The sequence below is a fragment of the Lissotriton helveticus genome, chromosome 2_1, assembly GCF_964261635.1.
Source record: "Lissotriton helveticus chromosome 2_1, aLisHel1.1, whole genome shotgun sequence".
NCBI lineage: Eukaryota > Metazoa > Chordata > Amphibia > Caudata > Salamandridae > Lissotriton > Lissotriton helveticus.
The window spans coordinates 1,684,002,553-1,684,023,084 of record NC_136059.1 but is presented as its reverse complement, the minus strand read 5'-3'; the positions used below and the strand labels follow the sequence as shown (position 1 = coordinate 1,684,023,084).

Genomic DNA, 20,532 nt, shown 5'->3' with positions numbered 1-20,532 from the left:
CATCTCTCCTTAGCTCCTCTCACATTTATTTTATAGTAGCGCTACTCACCCCTATGTAAAGTGTCAGAGCACTTTACATCACAAACCTATTATACAGAGATAACGAGTCATACGAGCATGTAATCCAATGAATAGGAAATTATACTTAAGACAAAGAGAACTACAAGGTGTATGAGTCAAGTCATCCATACTGGTAGGCACCATATGTTAGGAGTGCTTGGTAGAGCGAAATGAAGGGTCAGATGAACTAAGTTTTCATTGCTGTGCTACATTGCGTGAAAAGGAGAGGCCGGAACAGAAAAAGATCCACTAAGATGTGGTGCTCTTACTCTCTCCTAGTTCTGGTCCCTTAGGCTGCCTTATGCCAATGGATACTCCCTTGCACCATGGTGCAAGGGTTTGTACTTGATGTCAGACATAGGTTTTAAACTAGAAAGTTACCCTTCCAGGACAAAATTCTGTGATTTGCCTAAGAATAACACCTTACATCTGTGTTGCATCCTACAGCACACACACAAAGTTGGAAAGGTGTGGAGGAAATGAATCTTCTCCAATTTTATACTTGCCTCCATGGAGCATATTTTGTTTATGTCAATCCCATTCTACCAATGTTAGTAGATAGGATTTAGCATCAGAATCCATGGGTGGGTGCATTCGAACGTTCAAATACCACCCATAGTATACCTTCTTGATGGAAAGTAGAGTACTGGTGCAAAGTGTTACTACATTTGTCCCATAAACACAGGATTTGAAATCTTAACCCAATGATTTGTCATGTCATACTAATACAATTATATTACTAGCCAAAAGAACACTTTTTGCACAGTTAGAATAACAATAGATTGAAGGAAAAAATAATAAGGTTCTCAACCCACGCCTGGCAAATTCCATGCAGCACTTTGATGCCAGTTCATAGCTCAACGTGCAATATTCTAATGACTAACTCCAAGTAAATAAAAGATTTCTGTGACAAAGGCAGGACTCCATTGAGCTACCTACATAAAATGCAATCTGATCTGCAGGTCACACATTGTGCTTTGCAGCAGAAACATTAACCCTCTATGCTTAGTTAGTGGGAGTCAAATCTGCGAGTAGAATAAATCAGATTTCTCCTTCCAAGTGCTTTATCCACCAGAAATGTCATGTCTTTATTATTATCCCACCAAACAATACCGGGTACACAAAAATCTCTGCAGGTTGTTGTAATCTAGCCTCAGGGTGTCATGCAAAGTGTTCCCCTTCAAGCTTGGTGCCTGGTGCGGCGGCACTGGTCGCACTGCCCTAAAGCTGGCGCTGCATCTACTTCATACTGAAGAGCGATTGGCCTCGTGATGCATCCCAGCGTTAACACAAAGGGGACACAGCTACCCTGTGGACAGCAACAAGGGGCTGCAAACTGTGTGGCAGAAACCAGTGCACTGAGAAAAAGGGACAGAACCACACCATATTCACGGTCCAGGATAATAATGAGAGTAACTTAATTAAGCAATTTTTCTAATAATTGACAGTCTTTAGTTGGCCACCAGCTTACTCTAGAGGCCAGAGTTCACTGAAACAAAGTACTATTTTAGGAGGTATTCATTTTCCTGTAAGAGGTCACAGTGGTGGGAGCGATTTACAGTTTTGAGGCAACAGCCACCATAATTCAGGAGCAAGACACAGAAGTGAGAGGCAGTACAGTAAGTTCAAAAAATGTAAACCCGATGTGGGAAGAATGTGCATCATTTTCAAGTATCCATCAGAAATCAATATAAAAGACCAAATAGGTTAGTGGAGTATACCATTAGTAGTAGACTTCTGACAAATTTGAGTTACATTTGAGGTGTTTCAGCATTAAGGGGGCTACATACAAGACCTTCATTGTTATTTGATCATGAGGAGAAAGTGTGACTGACGGGATAGGTTTGTAGCATGTGGGACAACATAGCTATGCCTGGGCAAGGGCACACCATCATTGGTATTCACTACTCTCCTAAAAATTGAAAAATTACTCTCTACTACACTATGATGGAAAGTGGAGTTCTGCTGGTCTCCCACTTAGTATGGTATGCAGCTTTGTGACGCATTTTTTACTGCGGACATTTTGCCACATGCACTGCAGCGCCTAACTTAGCAGCGCTACAGTTGGAGGCGGCAAATGCCAGTGGGCAGGATGTTGAGGGGAGCGAAGGCCCTGTAAAAAACCAAAATAATTGCATCTAGAGTGTATAGATGTTTGGCCCACAGTGAAATCTACGCAAATCACTTCGTACAACCAATCCACAGACATGGACAAGGCCACTTTATTGGACAAGAAGGACCAGACCCTTAAAATCACAACTACAAGTCTGACAAAATGTGTCTCTTGCCCTTGTGTGTGCAAGAAAGCTCACAACAGCATTTTGTATTGATGGAAGCCTCTCAAGAGCTGTGTCAGGAGTAATAGTGAGAGCTCATTGCAATGTTTAGTCACGATAAAACCACAGAGATTACATGTTGCAGGTTTTTGACCAAGTATGGTAGTATTTATTGATAATGTTGTAACTGTTTACAAATGAAGGAATTCATTGGATCCCTAGATTTATACTGATTCCAATGGGTATGGGGCCAATATTGATAGACCGTGGTTTTCTGAGGTGCTTCCTTGCCATCCAATAAGTAGCTTGAGTGTGTATTTACGTAGGGTGTGAGAGTCAGTGTGGATGTGGGGAGAGTGAAGTCTGCTTGGTTTGAGGATTATTGGTGTTGGGGCCACTGTTGTGGCAGGTGAGGCTGAAGGAGTGAATCTGTGAAGCTGACGGGCACATGCAGATTTTGAAAGAGATGAATATGGCTGATGCTTTGTGTAGTGAGATTATAGAAATGGCGAGCCGGCGGATAGCATGCTGGACGATTTGCAGCATTACGTATGTTTCCACTGGGTTTCTAGTCTGAGGCGTCAAGGGAAGGTTTCTTAAGTAATTGTTTGAGTAGTGCAGGTCAGAACCTGCACTAAGTTGGTCTGGACCAATGTGTTAAAAAGTCTGCCGAAAAACCCAGATGCACAGTTTAGGCAGAGGACGTATGTGAAGGTTTGGGGGGTGCGACGGGTTCTAGCAGGGATCCCCACAATCATGCTAGTCCGTATCAGGTCATGTAGATGGTTGCTGAGATATGGTAGTAAATTTGGGCTCTTAATCTGTTGTGTGTTGTTCTGAGCTTTCAACCTAGTGGTCTATTGATAGTTCTGATTTTTGCTGGGAGGTTGAAGGCATTGCACAGGTGACAGTCACAGGTATTGGTTAGTAAATGTCCCTTTGGTGAGACACAGGACCCGTACATGGCCAGCAGCAAACAAAGTGACTTTCCGTTTACGGAGAAAAGCCTCCTTCCATTTTTCCCCATGCCTGAGATATTTGTGGAGTAGAGATACTCCGGGGCAGGTAAGACGTGTAAGGAAGCAGACTGGAAGTGAGCAATGTGGCATTCTTGAATGAGAAAGTAATACAAATTAATAAAATAAATAATGATCTGCCTATGCATTGCATTGCATCTAATCTTGAAGGTCACTCACAAAAAAATTAACAAGCATTTACAATGCAATGGTTTTGCCTTTGTTAAAGTTAGAGCTATTGGCATTGCTCTTGACACTCTGAAGCTCCACTCTGCACTCTGAAGCTCCACTCTGAAGCTCCACTCTGCACTCTGAAGCTCCACTCTGAAGCTCCACTCTGCACTCTGAAGCTCCACTCTGAAGCTGCACTCTGAAGCTCCACTCTGCACTCTGAAGCTCCACTCTGCACTCTGAAGCTCCACTCTGCACTCTGAAGCTCCACTCTGAAGCTGCACTCTGAAGCTCCACTCTGCACTCTGAAGCTCCACTCTGCACTCTGAAGCTCCACTCTGCACTCTGAAGCTCCACTCTGAAGCTCCACTCTGAAGCTCCACTCTGAAGCTCCACTCTGAAGCTCCACTCTGAAGCTCCACTCTGCACTCTGAAGCTCCACTCTGCACTCTGAAGCTCCACTCTGAAGCTCCACTCTGAAGCTCCACTCTGAAGCTCCACTCTGAAGCTCCACTCTGAAGCTCCACTCTGAAGCTCCACTCTGAAGCTCCACTCTGAAGCTCCACTCTGAAGCTCCACTCTGAAGCTCCACTCTGAAGCTCCACTCTGAAGCTCCACTCTGAAGCTCCACTCTGAAGCTCCACTCTGAAGCTCCACTCTGAAGCTCCACTCTGAAGCTCCACTCTGAAGCTCCACTCTGAAGCTCCACTCTGAAGCTCCACTCTGAAGCTCCACTCTGAAGCTCCACTCTGAAGCTCCACTCTGAAGCTCCACTCTGAAGCTCCACTCTGAAGCTCCACTCTGAAGCTCCACTCTGAAGCTCCACTCTGAAGCTCCACTCTGAAGCTCCACTCTGAAGCTCCACTCTGAAGCTCCACTCTGAAGCTCCACTCTGAAGCTCCACTCTGAAGCTCCACTCTGAAGCTCCACTCTGAAGCTCCACTCTGAAGCTCCACTCTGAAGCTCCACTCTGAAGCTCCACTCTGAAGCTCCACTCTGAAGCTCCACTCTGAAGCTCCACTCTGATGCTCCACTCTGATGCTCCACTCTGATGCTCCACTCTGATGCTCCACTCTGATGCTCCACTCTGATGCTCCACTCTGATGCTCCACTCTGATGCTCCACTCTGAAGCTCCACTCTGAAGCTCCACTCTGAAGCTCCACTCTGAAGCTCCACTCTGAAGCTCCACTCTGAAGCTCCACTCTGAAGCTCCACTCTGAAGCTCCACTCTGAAGCTCCACTCTGAAGCTCCACTCTGAAGCTCCACTCTGAAGCTCCACTCTGAAGCTCCACTCTGAAGCTCCACTCTGAAGCTCCACTCTGAAGCTCCACTCTGAAGCTCCACTCTGAAGCTCCACTCTGCACTCTGAAGCTCCACTCTGAAGCTCCACTCTGCACTCTGAAGCTCCACTCTGCACTCTGAAGCTCCACTCTGAAGCTCCACTCTGAAGCTCCACTCTGAAGCTCCACTCTGAAGCTCCACTCTGCACTCTGAAGCTCCACTCTGCACTCTGAAGCTCCACTCTGCACTCTGAAGCTCCACTCTGCACTCTGAAGCTCCACTCTGAATCTGCACTCTGAAGCTCCACTCTGCACTCTGAAGCTCCACTCTGAATCTGCACTCTGAAGCTCCACTCTGCACTCTGAAGCTCCACTCTGAAGCTCCACTCTGAAGCTCCACTCTGAAGCTCCACTCTGAAGCTCCACTCTGAAGCTCCACTCTGAAGCTCCACTCTGAAGCTCCACTCTGAAGCTCCACTCTGAAGCTCCACTCTGAAGCTCCACTCTGAAGCTCCACTCTGAAGCTCCACTCTGAAGCTCCACTCTGAAGCTCCACTCTGCACTCTGAAGCTCCACTGAAGCTACACACCGCGCAGGGCAGCTCTGGATGCTGATGCGAGAGGCCAGCTGGGAGGCGCGCTGCTCGTCTTCCTGCTCGTGCTGACTCGGAGAGAAAACTTGTTTTCATTGGGAGAGCGGCCTTCAAAGACCCGGTCACTGCGCCTCTCCGAGTGTTTAGCTTGGGATAAAATGGGCGCAGTGTTGTGGTGATGACAGTAGAGCAAGGGAGGTGCCGGCAATGCCGGAACAGAATCGGGGGCGTTCCCGGCGTCGCGTGACGTCGGCAAAAGCCAAAGAATGTCGGGAACGCCCCCGTGTCTGGTCCGGCATTGACGGACAGGCCCCTCGTCCAATGGCAAGGCTCCATTTACGGAGCCAGCCAATGAATGAGGAGGGCCGACCCAAAGCACACTACAATTCTCATCAGGTTTTCGCCTGCGCGAAAAAGATGCGCAGAGCGCATCTTTTTGGCGAGGCAAAACCTAAAAAGGGATTCCTTCTTTATTCTTCACAAATTGTGGTCTGGAAAAAAACCTCTTTACTCACTAATTCTTTTTGTTTTAGGAAGAAGTCACCTAGTGGAACCTAAACGCTGCACACTACAAGTGATAGGGCATCCCTGTACACATAACCTGATTTCCACCACTTAAGCAGAACAGTGTCACCCCTTTCAATGCATAGTGCAAAATTATTTTTTTATATATAGCGGGGGATCCTGCAATTTGCAAATAGTGTCTGTAGAAAACAAAGGCAATGGGAGGGACATCTCAAATTGGAGAGTCCTATTGGACTACTTTGTACTTTGAAAATAATTAATAATAGAAAACCAATTCTGGGCATATAAACCAACTCAGCCTCTCCCTCTTCAAACACTGAAATGCTGTGCAGTGTAAAATACAGCTTTAGTAATGGACACATACCTGGGGCAGTTTTGTAGAGGGCAGTTCTAGTTGGCAGCGCCGGCGCAGTCTTGCTGACGGGGCTTGGGGGGTTTTGTATCCTCTGCCTTTGTCTCTTCAATTCCTCCTCTCGATCCTGAGCTGCACGGATTTCCTCTTCAATCATGGACAACGTCCGCTGCTTCTTGGACCTCAGTTTGAAGGGTCCCACGGTCACTTCGGGCTCATGCACTTCTGCGGTACTTCTCAGCTCCGCGGCCTGGGAATACTTACTGAAGTAGCCTCCTTCTTGCCGGTTTTCCTCCACGGTGACCCGTGGACCAGAGTGAGATACTGACGAGTGTGTGAGGCTTTTTTCTCCCTCAAGATCAAAATCTTGATAGGACAAAGTCTTTGGTCTGTTAATAGCATCATAGTTCTGTTGTACAGGACAAGATACCTGTTCTACAAGGGAAGACACCTGTTGTACAGGAGAGGGTAGGTGTTGTTGATCAGCCACTGGGCTCTCTTGAGTCTCAGAACCAGGAGAGGTAGGCGTGCTACTTTCTATATGTTTTGTGGATATCTCTTGCTCGGTGTCGTCACTTTGCCCGGTAAGGTCTATTTCTCGGTTTACCCCTTCTCTTTCAGCTTGTTCAGCTAGAGCCTGCTCTATTGCATTTTGCACCAGGAGGCCAGCGTGGTATTTTAGTTGGTCATCTAGCAACATAGAGTCCAGCAAGGTGGAGGAGGGAGAGTAGAAGCCGTGGTCACTAAAAGACTTGGACATCCCTTCTAGCCTGAAATCTGTGGGTGTGCCAGTTGGGGGAGTTTGGGGCTGAGAAAAATCTCCAAGTGAATTCTCCTGAAGAGCACTCATGGTCTCGTTGGATGCCCCACTGTCGCTGATGTTGTCCATGCTGAAGTCATTGGATAGCGTTTCAAATACTGTGGTGTCTTGAGATTTCACAGACAACTCATCCAAGCCAGAATCCGACTCATCTGGAGGGGAGGAAATACTCACAGATCTAAACAAATGATCAGCCATGTCTTGGTCGTCATCCTTTACCACTGTAAAGACCGCTGTGGCACTCGTAAACTCACTTTCTTCAGGCCAAGTTTTTGATCTTATGTCATCTCTCGAAGTCCCACTCCACGCAGGCTCTTGTGATTGTTCGGGAATATAGTTGTGACTATCCACATGCTCATTTTCAGGAGCAAATGACACCTTTGAAGCCTTAACTGCAGTCACTTCTTCATTTGCTTGCAGTGGTTTTTCAAATATAGTGGTGGACCCAGTCACAGTGACTGAAGTTGTTGGTTTCTTTGGCTGTGGTGGACTTAGTGACTTGTAGAAAGGCTTTACAGTAAAAAGTTTGGGTGTCACCGATCTCCTCGGTCCAACCTGGTGATTTGTCTGGCTTGTATTTTCCATACTCAAAAACTGCTTTCTGGCAGCCGAGAAATCTATTTGCTCTGTAACAATGTCCTCTTTGCTGACAGCAACTGGCTCTGGAGGTACAAAAGTGACAGACTTTGGTTTTGGTGGCGTTACCGACGAGCCCTGCTGCTTCTGCTTGCGCTCTTTGTACTTCTTGTGGGATTCCAGGTTCTCTTCATCCAACTTCTCCTCCAGTGTCTTCTCTTGAGGAGGATTCCACCACTTTGTAGCAATGCCTGGGTTCTTTTTGACAGCTTGACTCCTAATCAGCTCCCTTCTTTCCTTCTCAAGTTCGATAACTTCCTCCGTAGGCCTCACCTTCCGGACGCGGATTTTGTCTTTCTCGTCAATGTCATCAAAAAGCTTTGCAGGCTTCTTATCTTCGTGGAATGCACGCAGCTCAAATTTGGCCTCTTTCTTGATGGTGATTAAGGGCACATCACCATCCTTGGAGGACCGCCTTGAACTGTTTGAAGAGCTCGGGCTCCCGGGATACCTGAAGGTGTCACATGGCTCTTCTCCTCGCTCGAATGGAGAGTGCCCGTTCGGCTTGTGCTGCTCTGGGGACACACTGGGTGGACTATCTTCGACTGCAGGGGGCTGCTTTCGGTCCACCACTATGATTTCCTTTTGGATGAAAGCATGATCATTTGCAACATGAATGGATGGTGCAGTCCCATCTATAGCAGTGGTGCTTGGCTCTGGGGAGGACGTTCCATTTAAGGTGTTCTCCACAGAAGAGTCACAGCAGTTTGCTTCCAGCACCTCATCCAAATACTGAATCTCCTTCGCCACATCACTATCTATGGACTCGTGTGGGTGGTCCAGCCCATTGTGACTGGAAACAGGAGAAAAGCAATTGGTCTGATGATCGATGGAATCTGCTGAAGTCACCAACGTACTGGGCTTGTGCTCTGGAACTGGGATTTCAAACTCCATGGTTTTTTTGTTCACTGAGGTTACGCCTGAAGAATCCAAAGGACTGGCACTATTTCGATCTCGATCCTTTTTCAACTTCGTGTCATTGTCATCTGGAATTTTAGGAAGTTTCTAAAAGAAGAAAGAAAGAGAAATAGTTTAGAACACCAGAAGAACATTGAATTCCTTCACGCTTCTCCACCCCTAATCTTTGATTTCGTTGCAATCCGGTAATACACAATACAGCACATGAAAAGCACAATCACTCAGTCTGATGATATATTAGGATTGAAGGGAAAGCCACTTCATCCATAAATCTCCACCTGCTTTTCCCCCATCTTGTCTCCTCCTTTCCTCTTTCCTGGTCCTGTTTTCTAATCTCTTTCTGCTTCCCAACATCTACTAACTATGAAATTTCTTTAGAATGGTGAAGAGTTCTTTACAGATTACTACCATATTTGTTCCTGACAGACTTTAGACATATTTCGGGATAATATCTTTCTACGCTAAACACTTTGATGGTCTGCAACCATGAGCCTGACTCAATGGTAACCTTTTATGGAGCAAGAGAGAACGCAATAGAAATATACCCGGTCATATTTGATCAGCAGTTATTTGCCATGGTTTGGTAGAAAGTCCCTGAGTAAAGGACTGATTTAAGCTCACTCTCTGGACTGGTGTTGCATAGGTCAAGGGCAAACTTAAGACACAAAAAGACTTGGAGATTGTTTAAACCAGATCTGTTGTCACCAATGCATGATTTGCAGGTTGATGTGAAACTATAAACCATTCAACTTCCCGTAGAATTTATTTTTGCAAAATAATGTATGCAATATGCATTTATAAGGAATGTTGCAGTAATTTTCGACAGAAAGATACTGTCGTATGTATATTTAAAAAGTAGATTGCTACCACAAGTCATGTTGTTCAGCAGTGTCCCAAGATACCCCCAAACACAGCACAGACACCAAACGGAACTAGCGGCCTGAGAACAAATTTAATTCGGTTCTTACAATAAAGCACTTGACATATTGCGTTCTTATCCATATATACAAATGTTATATATATTTATGGAAAAATCACAAGTACCCAATTTACAACCTTTTTAGAAAATGTCCACCCAGAAGGACTTTTAGGAGAATACAATTCTTAATCTATCATCATTCCTAGGCTATACATTTCAAGAAATTACATAGCGTATAAGATCTGCTTAAGTAAGTTAAGGAGACAGTTTTGGCTCACATAAAAAACATTTTGCAGTATCAGAGATGGACAGAGGTTACCTTCTGTACACAAGAAGAAAACAAAATTAGAGGTGCGAGATACGCTCAAAGATAAATGTTCCTTTGCCTACCTGCACTTTGCGGGGAGGGGCTGTGTTAAGGTATATCTAAAAATAACATGGTTCACCGTCATCGTCCTGCATGGAGTTGTATTTTCCCCTTAAGGTCACGTGAACGGGTGGAGTTAAGTGCGGTCATAGCACTTTTACCTCCTGCATGTTTTGAACATTGTCAATCATGCAGGTTGGAGATTCATTCATAACACTGAAGTGGATTGATGGCCTCTTTCTAAGGGACATGAAGGTCCAGCTGCGGAGTCTCGGACAGCGGGCATTGACATCCACCAGATGGGTAACACCCAAGTACATTCAAGCACGCCGTAGGCAGTGGAGCACAAATGGCAATGCAGCTGTTACTCTCCATTACTGTATGGTTTCATCTTACAATGCTTGGTGAAATTTCAATGTTAACCCTGAAAACAAGGTGTTCAATTTCTAAACAGTTTCACAAGTAATAAAGATGAACGTGTATATATATATATATATATATATATATATATATATATATATATATATATATATATATATATATATATATATATATATATATATATATATATTCAAGCCAAACACTCTCTTCGGTGTGAAAGAAAGAAATCCGGGCCACTTCAAGTTTGCAAAGCGTGTTTAATTCACAAACGGCTTTTCTCGACGCGTTTCGCAGGTGAAACCTGCTTTCTCACGAGGTCGTGAGAAAGCAGGTTTCACCTGCGAAACGCGTCGAGAAAAGCCGTTTGTGAATTAAACACGCTTTGCAAACTTGAAGTGGCCCGGATTTCTTTCTTTCACACCGAAGAGAGTGTTTGGCTTGAATATTTGGGATTCGCTACCCCGTCCGAGGCCCGCCACTGGAAGCGGCAGGGATCCAAAGCGACTTGTGTTTGGTTGGAGATATATATATATTATTTATTTATTTATTTATTAGGGCTCCATTGCCGGGCTGAGAGCTGTCTACCACATGATATGCTATGCTTATGTAAACTTTCTGCAACATTTCGACTCAAAAAAAAAAAAAAAAAAAAAGGATTTGGACACAATTTACATGGTTTACATGAGGAGAGAACCAAGGTTAGTTTCCAATTCTACTTTTTCCCCACTGCAGTACTGATAAGAACTCCTCTCTATAACTACTGCCTTTGCTGCACTGCTCTAAAGAGAAAGGAGTTGCCAACTTTTATGGCCAAATTTAAATTGCAACCTTAAATTCCCTTACAAGTGAGTGGTTTTATCTACCTCACGAAATTATTTTTATTTGAAGTAGTGCAACAAATTGAAACTGTAGACAATACATTTGTCGTTAGACCCAAAGAACTGACTTCACAACGGCAGGTCTGAAGTAGAGCACTCTCTCGAAGTATGTGCTATTATCTAAGAAAACACACTGGAGCGTAACACAATCAAATCCCGGAAAAGTATTTTTTATCAAAATGTTATTTCAGGTTAAATGAGGAGCAGATGACTTCATCCGACTCTGAACATTAATTCACTATTTCTCTACTTAAAATAATGTTACAGGCAGGGTTCATTGTTCTCCTTTGTTGACAACGCCTACCAGCAAGGGAGTAGCCAGAAATGTAAAAATACCGCCCCTACTTTGAACCAAACCTTTGGTGATATGGAATGCGTAAAGCAAGTAAGCACGGCATTCATCTAGCCATTCATTATCCCACCTTTCCACTCATCCATTCTCTGGTCCATCAACCCACCCTTTCTTTATTCTAACAATCTAATTAGATTTCATCCATTCATCAGTCCACTGATTCATTCATCCACCTTCCTATCCCTCCATCCTTTTATCATTCCATTCAATGACACTGTCTTTCAAACCTAAATCCATATCCGTCCTTTCACGCAGGCATCCATATGTCTTTCACCCTTCCAAACTTCCATCAACCCTATCTTCCAAAAGTATGTTAATTGATTCTTTCACTCCTCCGTCCAATTTTTCCAACCATCATCCTTGCGCCATTCTCTTACAATTTTCAAACTTCCTTTTTCCCTTTTCTACCCTCATTTTTTATTTTTCTTAAAATTATTCTTTCCTTACAATATTACTGATCTATCTGTTCTTTTCAAATATTTCCATCATCCCTTTTTCTCATTCCTTCGCTGAACTGGGCTCACTTAACAACTCTTGACGGCCACCTCTTATCCCCGCCCTTCCCTTTATTCGTTTTATGGGACTTTGTCTGCAGTCTTAAAGAGAGAATGGGCCTAATATAAAACCAATCAATGTCCACCGGGTCCCACATTGCTTTTCAATTTGTTGCAGTTCATACCCATTCCTACACCGCTAAAATGTGGGTGTCCTACACCACTGCCTACCAGGATTGTTAATTACACACCACAAATAGCAATCCAAGAGGATTTAGGGATCAGAAGGGAACAGGGTGATTTTCCCGTGTGAGGAGAGTGTTGAGAACGCAAGAGCGGCCACAGAAAACAACCCTGTTACAAGGAGCAACCACATTAATTTCGTGATTGTGTAGAACAGAATTATTTGAGTGTTTGGCATCTGCATCTAATTGCTCGACAAAAGTGAGCTGTGGACCCATTTTTTGTTACATAACATTTTTTAATTAAAAGATGAATTCATTAAAATTACAGTGTTATTGGAATAACAGACTAAGTATCAATCGCAAAACCAGAAGCAATGAATTAACCTGATACACAGGATTCTTCACCGGTAAACTGTATCCAATGGTGATAGAACCAGAATCAAAATTTAAAAAAATTGTGTATTTAAGTGCAATTTTTTTTAGAGTTTTATTAGCCTAAGAATCCAACTATGCCTGGATGTAAAAACGCTCTACCGCGTGTTTTTGAAAAAGTCGCCCCCATATCTGAACACGAGTCCTTCCTACTCCACAGTACCACTCTTTGTGCCGATTCTGTATTTTGTGGAAAAAACACACTACAAGATGGCAAAGTCGTGCCCATCTACTACCTACAAAAATGTGGTGTTAAACGTAGAAAACCTTAGAGAAGCAGTAAGTCCACAAGTTATTCTTCATTTATGGGCAGAAAACTCTGTATTAAGGTGATACCACATCACCCAGCAGTGGGAGCGAAATAAGCTCATCCATGAACTATTCATGTAATGGCATATAAGGACTGCCCAAGCTAAAGAGCAGAGGGGCTTCCAATGCGCCTGGGCTTCAATGAAATCATCATCATCATCAGATATTCACTCGCAATGCACAATCAAAAAACAATGATTTTGGAAAATAAAAATTCTGAAGCACTTTGTTTAAGAAACCAATCCGCCAATGTTGAACAAAGAGCATACTATACATTAAAGTGCCAACAAAACAGCAACAGAGAGAGCAACACAAAGTCCTGTCATGGAACTGAATGGAATTTAAACACTTGACATAATCAACTAGAGATCATGCTACAAACCCACAGAATGGAGCGGTCTAGCCAGAGTCCCACAGGTGATACCAAAAAGTTAATTATACATTGGTAATCTCTCAGAAAGTAAACGCCCCGCTTGAAAGATTAGGGGCCTGATTCACAAAAGACCTGGGCACTCGTGGCAGAGCTCCCGCTGTCTCAGGGGAGTCCCTGCACTCTGGCGGAATCTCAGCAACGAGAATTCTCACTGCGGAGATTCCGCCTCAAGTATGGAGACTCCCCCAACGAGAATTCTCACTGCGGAGATTCCGCCTAAAGTATGGAGACTCCCCCAACATGAATTTTCACTGTGGAGATTCCGCCCAGAGTGTGGAGACTCCCCCAACGAGAATTCTCACTGCGGAGATTCCGCCCCGAGTGTGGAGACTCCCCCAACGAGAATTCTCACTGCGGAGATTCTGCCCCGAGTGTGGAGACTCCCCTAACGAGAATTCTCAATGCGGAGATTCCGCCCAGAGTGTGGAGACTCCCCCAACGAGAATTCTCACTGCTGAGATTCTGTTACGGAGACTCCCCCAACGAGAATTCTCACTGCGGAGATTCCGCCTCAAGTATGGAGACTCCTCCAACATGAATTTTCACTGTGGAGATTCCGCCCAGAGTGTGGAGACTCCCCCAACATGAATTTTCACTGTGGAGATTCCGCCCAGAGTGTGGAGACTCCCCCAACGAGAATTCTCACTGCGGAGATTCCGCCCAGAGTGTGGAGACTCCCCCAACGAGAATTCTCACTGCGGAGATTCTGCCCAGAGTGTGGAGACTCCCCTAACGAGAATTCTCAATGCGGAGATTCCGCCCAGAGTGTGGAGACTCCCCCAACGAGAATTCTCACTGCGGAGATTCCGCCCCGAGTGTGGAGACTCCCCCAACGAGAATTCTCACTGCGGAGATTCCGCCCAGAGTGTGGAGACTCCCCCAACGAGAATTCTCACTGCGGAGATTCCGCCCAGAGTGTGGAGACTCCCCCAACGAGAATTCTCACTGCGGAGATTCCGCCCAGAGTGTGGAGACTCCCCCAACGAGAATTCGCACTGCGGAGATTACGCCCAGAGTGTGGAGACTCCCCCAACGAGAATTCTCACTGCGGAGATTCCGCACAGAGTGTAGAGCCTCCCCCAACGAGAATTCTCACTGCTGAGATTCTGTTACGGAGACTTCACTGCGACTGCGCGACCACCGCAACAAGTGTGTAGGCCCTTTGTGAATCAGGTTCCAGGTGTTTGACGTGGCCTCACCTCCAGCGTACGGTAGTTCAAAGCATTAATTATTTGCGGGAAAGTACCAAGCTGTTTTCCCTAAACCTTTTCTCATGGAGTGCACATTGTAGCTTCTGAGTACGGTGAAATAAGCGGAGTCTCACTTTTTAGGAGCTGTGCTTGTCCGAGTTTAAAAATCATTATTTCCCGGAGTCCCACAATAGAAAGGGATCTAGTACCACAGCTGGGGCGCCACACATTCTATTTGCGTCTTTGACACATATTAATGTTTAGTGACGAATACAAAAGGTGTGAGGCACTGATCACATTCACCGCCGAAAAAGAAACCGACTTCAACTTTTAATCACATCGTGTGCAAGCACAGAGAAGATTCGAAGAATCTTCTTTTTACTGTGTAACTCCTAGTTTTGGTCTTTTTTGTGGACATCGTGGAACCAAGTGAGACTGGTTCACAGAAGAGACACACAGATGAAGAAAAGGAGACAGTTGAATAAGCTAATGAGGAACAGAAAGAAAGGAGGAAGAAGAGATAAAGAGCAAGAAGAGAAAGAAAAGAGGGGAAGACGAGAGGTACAGAAAGAGGTAGAGAAAGAAGACGAGAAAGAAAGCAGGAGGAGAAGGAGAGAAAGAAGTAAAGTAAAAGTGAAAGAGGTGGAAAGGAAGGAGAGCGTACGTCCAACCCATTCAGCCTGGAGACAAAAAACGAAATTGAAAGAACACATTTCTTGTTCTCTCCTTGACGTGCAGGGAAGCATGGAATACATATTACCCAATAAGCAGAGAATTCATTCATTTTCGAGCAAGACATAGGAAACTAGTACAGAAAGGGGGCTTTAGCAGGCGGGACATGGCCTGGATATATGAAAGGCGAGTCACCCGGCGTCCGCCATCTTAATCAAAATCGCAAGCTCAACTATAGCCCTGGGCCTAAAGCTACAGAGATGCTTCAAGATACAAGCAAATATTGGCATGCACATACAATTTCAGGCGTGGTGTGCGAAGTGACCCAAACCAAAGGACTCAATACCTGCCCTCTTCTGCAGGCCAGAGCCCAGGCCCAACTTGTCTTTGGCATGCATTTATCTGTGGTTTCCTTACAGACCGGAATAGCCTCATGCAGCTTTACCATAAATACTGTGTGAACATGAAGAAAGGTGGGCTGCAAGACAAAGGTGGTCTGCAAGACAAAACATTCACCATTCGTGTCGCAATACTGCTACACACTCGATTGTTGAGCTATACTGGACTGCGAGTTGGGTTGTTTGTTGTTTATCATTTTAGGTCTGGGTCAGAAAGAACTTCAGCGATCTTGCCAGCCTAATTTCCCCCCAAATAAGTTACACTAAATGCACATATATTTGTATATACATCGAGGGCCTTTGGATCGGACCTCTGCAGCCATTGGTCTGTTAATGTTATTCACATTTTGCTTTTGCCCACCACAGTATACTGCATGAGGCAATGGATCAGCCCACCTCTGTCAATGATGATGGCCTTTTGACTGCGGGGATGTGCACATCCACCAAAGAGGTAGTCCACTTCAGTATCAAGGTCAGTGGGCCAAATCATGCTCATTTAGGCTTTCACATGCAGGCCACTTTTATATTGTAGCATGTTTACTTCCTTTTACCTTTAAGCTTGTAATGCCTGCCACAAACTTGAAAAAAAAATCAAATAAAAATGTTTTTAAAAAATTAAAGACTTGCCAAATCAGACCTACTGGCTTAGCCAATTTTTATTTAAAAGACCGGGCTCGAGACTATAGCCGAACTGCTGGTGTATAGTAAGGCAAGAGGTACAGGGCTGCTTTTTCACAAGGGCTGTGCACAGGATGGGAAGCTTGCATTGACTGTGCGCGAGGACTTGTGGGTTGCTGCGGGGTGTATTGGCAGGGATACTTCTCAGAGTTTGTTTGGGCAGGTGTGATGAGGGGGTTGTCACAAGACATTGCAGGGAATGGGAAACATTTCTCCATGTGAAGAAGTGTGGGTCAATGGTTAGAGCGGCAGACCCTGATGCAGAGGTCTAGCCCGGGACCAGGGTTCAATTCCCGTCTCGGCGGGTCTTGGGCTCAATTTCCTCGGACCTGACAATTCTCACCTCGGTGCCTATTCTAATCATGGGTCCCCCTCTGCAACTCTGGGCAATAGCTTGCTTAATCTCCACAACGGCCCCCACAATGCTAGGATGTCTGGCTTCACCTTGGGGGTGCCCAGGAGTGGGCACTTCACAGGGAAAAGCCAGGAAGGGTTCCACAGCGGTATTCGTACAAGCGCCGAGATACCCTAGCTGGGATCGATTCGTGTGCTATACAAGTACACTACATTTACATTACAAAAGCTGGTGTTTCAGTAGAGTTCTGCAGCGAAGCCAGACGCGACTCCCATAAAACCTACTGTAAGGCGGGCCCAGGAGGCTTGGACCATAGACATAGTAAGGAGGCCGCCCTGGAGAAGAAATGGAGAAATGTAAGAGGGTCTGATAAGGAGTAAGTGTCGCTCAAAGTGTCACACAAATGAGGTTGAAACATCCCACAAAAGCAGACCACCAACACAGAGAAGTCACAAATATGTTACCCTGTAGGAATTATAGTTAATCAGTGCCGGCTTTTGAGCTGTCTGACAGTTGCAACCAGGGGCGTAGCTAGAGCTTGTGGCCCCGGGGCTATCCCTCAGATTGCCGCCCCTTGGGGGGGTGGAGGGGTGCTGGCGAAAAAGGACGGTGGGCACTTGAAATAAATCCCACCGCACTACTCCTATTTTAATTTATTTATGCATTTTTATATAGTGCGGACTTTACCCAAAGGCGTCAGAGCGCTTCACAATAGGAACAGTAATGATACATGAGGAGAAAATTACAAGTGAACAAATTACAAAAGCAGACGTTAAGTTACATGAGGCAAAAGTGACCATTGTGAGCAAACAAAATACAAAAGGTAGAAAACGGTGCATTACAGGAGGAAAAAGTGACAAGTGTGCAGGTTACAAGAGAAAACAAAGTACAATTAGAGGTATAATACTGCAATATATGGCAGACACTCAGGCACAAGAACAAACGTTACGTAGGCAATGGTGGCACTTATGCAAGTATCAAAAGCCAACAAAATGTGAGAGGTAGCAAACAGTGTGTTACAAGAGAAAAGTGGCGTGTGCATGCTACAAAAGAGTCTTTTCAAGCAGGTATAATGACACTAATAGGAACTGAGAAAATCTACCAAGCTCCAGTTCCCTCACTGCCCACATTGTATTCCACTGGCCTGCCACTCACAGCTTGTTTAATGCTAGGCAGACATTGTCCAAAGCAGGAGGCCCTCTCAAGGCTAGGCCCCGCTCCACATCTCTTGCCCACCAGTATCAGGATGTACAGTCCTTGCTCCCCCATCACTTATTCATATCTGCCCTCCTCAAGATGTCTTTGACAGCTGGGGTGCCCAATGAAGGCCGAAGGAAAAATGGCACATTCCCTGTTTACTCCTGTTGAGACTGGACAAGGGAGCTAGTCATTCTACATAATATGTTTTATTCCAAAATGGTATAGTGCCTCGGATGTTAGGAGTGCTTTACCAGATACTTCAATCGTGCTATATGAGGGCTCCTATTCAAAGTCTCGACAAACCACAGTATGTACCATGCTATTTATTTTTGAGTGTGCTGCCTGTTCTAAGCTAATAACCTGCTCATTTGCTACACACTTCGATAACCTACCTACAATACCACTACTTAGTATTACATAATGCTTTCAAAATTATGTTATTACCAATATTATTAATTCTCCAGATAAACCTTGAATACCTAACACTGAAGACCTATTTGAACATTCTCTAAATCCACTGGCGCATGATCTCCCTCTACCTCGCTTATTCTCGACTTTAAATTGCCTCTTGCACATTAGACACAATTCTCTCCTCTTCTGCAACCTGCACCTCACATAGTTCTATCCACTCCCCATCTCTTCAAACAGAAATCTTGGTGTATTTTATAAACCCTTTGATGCACGTGGAATGATTTATTACTTTAAGCACAACAGCAGTACCCTACCACGTAATAAACATTAGAAAAATGCACTCATGTCTCCTAATTATATTGCACTAAAGCAATAATTCAGTGGTACTTAATAAAATGTGCTAATGAAACAGCCTGATTTTGAGCCACCCCGGCATCTCTTCTACCCACAGAACAATGTGTTTAACGTTGCTACCAGACACTTGTTTAACTTGTCTACACATACTACCCCCCTTTTCTCCCATGGTTGTTCTTTTTAAACTTTATTTCTAATTTTATAGGTGTATTATACGTAGGCAATGGTAGCACTTGTGCAAGTATCAAAAGCCAACAAAATGTGAAAGGTAGCAAACAGTGTGTTACAAGAGAAAAGTGACGTGAGCATGTTACAAAAGAGTACCAAACACAGGTACAAGGATAATAATGCAATAAATAAATGGCAAACACTCCAACCACAAGAATTCACTGGGAAGGCATTTCCATAGTCATGGAGTCAGATGAAGGTTGCCACATATTTGGTTGGGTGCCGTCAAGCGGCCCCTGGCAGCGCCCACTGGGGGCTCTGGACGTACAATTCAGCCTCACCTTGTACTGGATGTCCGGTATAAGCTGCAGCCGAGAACTGAATGATTGACGCCCCTCTGGTCTGGAGGACTGAGCGAGACTGGGCGGGAGGGGGGCAACAACCACAACGGTCGGAGCCGGAGGACTGATGAGGACGTCACTAACGCGACGACGCGGGACTTAGACCGCGCCCGCGCTGCACACCCCTGACCTGCTTGTAAGTTTTTATTTTAACACTGCAGCAGGCACAGTGCAAATGCGGGCGCAGCCGCGGCACTGGAGGCCTGTTGCGGCCGCGGCCGCCTTAATAATTTATGCGGGACCCTGTGGGCCTTGTCGTTCCCCCAAGAATCCCAAATAAATTATAAAGGCTGCCGCGGCCGCAACGGGCCTCCAGCGCCACGCGGCCGCCTCAGAAATGGTGCCGCCTGGGGCGGACCGCCCCCTCGCCCCCCCCTTAGCTACGCCGGTGGTTGCAACCGCATCCGCCGCAGACCTCGTTTAAAAGTGCGTGCTGCAGAGTTCCTTGTGTGTCCAGTAATTTTCATGCAACAATAAAAATGTCAAGTTAAATCTGGCGAATAATGTTCCTGCTGGAGTGAGATCTCAGTTTTGTCTAGTGGAAGTTTTGAATCAGTAGCGCAGATGGGTTCATGTGCCTGCTGCAAAGAACGTGTGCCATGCACTTCACAGAACTGCGCGAACTGTGACAAGTGATCTTAAAAAATAAAATTTAAAAAAAAGCAGAAATGCATGGGATAGAGGGGCTATTGGGAGTTAAGGGCCACTGTTGGAGGGTGGTATTGAGGGAATTGGAGGAGATGGAGATCCTGGGAGCGTCAGAAAAGATTGTCACACTGGGAGACACTGGCGGTAAAGCTGGTACTGTCGTAAAACATTTCGATTCGGAGTGATCATTTGATTTCAGTACTGCTTCCCACAATGCGCTCACAAAAAGTAGGAGTACTCCCATAACATTTCTGCATCTTTAAAAAAAATAATAAACCTTTAAACAACCCCAAAGTATGTCATCCCTGAAACAGTACCAACGCTTCAACGATAAGCACAGCTTAATATGAACAATTTGCGGGCCCAGTTGGCAAAGATGGTATGGAAGTTTCTACGATAGAGAGCACTACGAGTTCATTTGGGAGAACAGCGCTGCAGACCATTTTTCAAAAATTAACTTTTAGAACAAACATCTCTCCAGTCACAGGATGCACACAGGCATTTGACCCACACAAAAGCCACAAACAACAAGCACTGGCAAAGCCAACAGATGTGGCTGTAACAAAGACTGGGTGAGATCTCTGTTTTGCCGGCATAATCTTGCAATATTTTGTGTTATGCCAAATTTCCAAAATTGTGTTTTTGCGCCACGCCCTGTA

General features: G+C 45.1%; 1 protein-coding gene across 6 annotated transcripts in view; it reads right to left on the bottom strand.

Moving 5' to 3' along the window:
- Nucleotides 1-20,532, bottom strand: part of PALM2AKAP2 (PALM2 and AKAP2 fusion) — a 980,740-nt gene that overhangs the window by 33,826 nt on the left and 926,382 nt on the right. For all 6 annotated transcript variants that reach the window (XM_078676629.1, XM_078676630.1, XM_078676634.1 and 3 more), the window contains one exon: nt 6,287-8,735. In XM_078676629.1, coding sequence (XP_078532755.1) covers nt 6,287-8,735 — 2,449 coding nt within the window. The remainder of the gene's footprint in view (nt 1-6,286; nt 8,736-20,532) is intronic.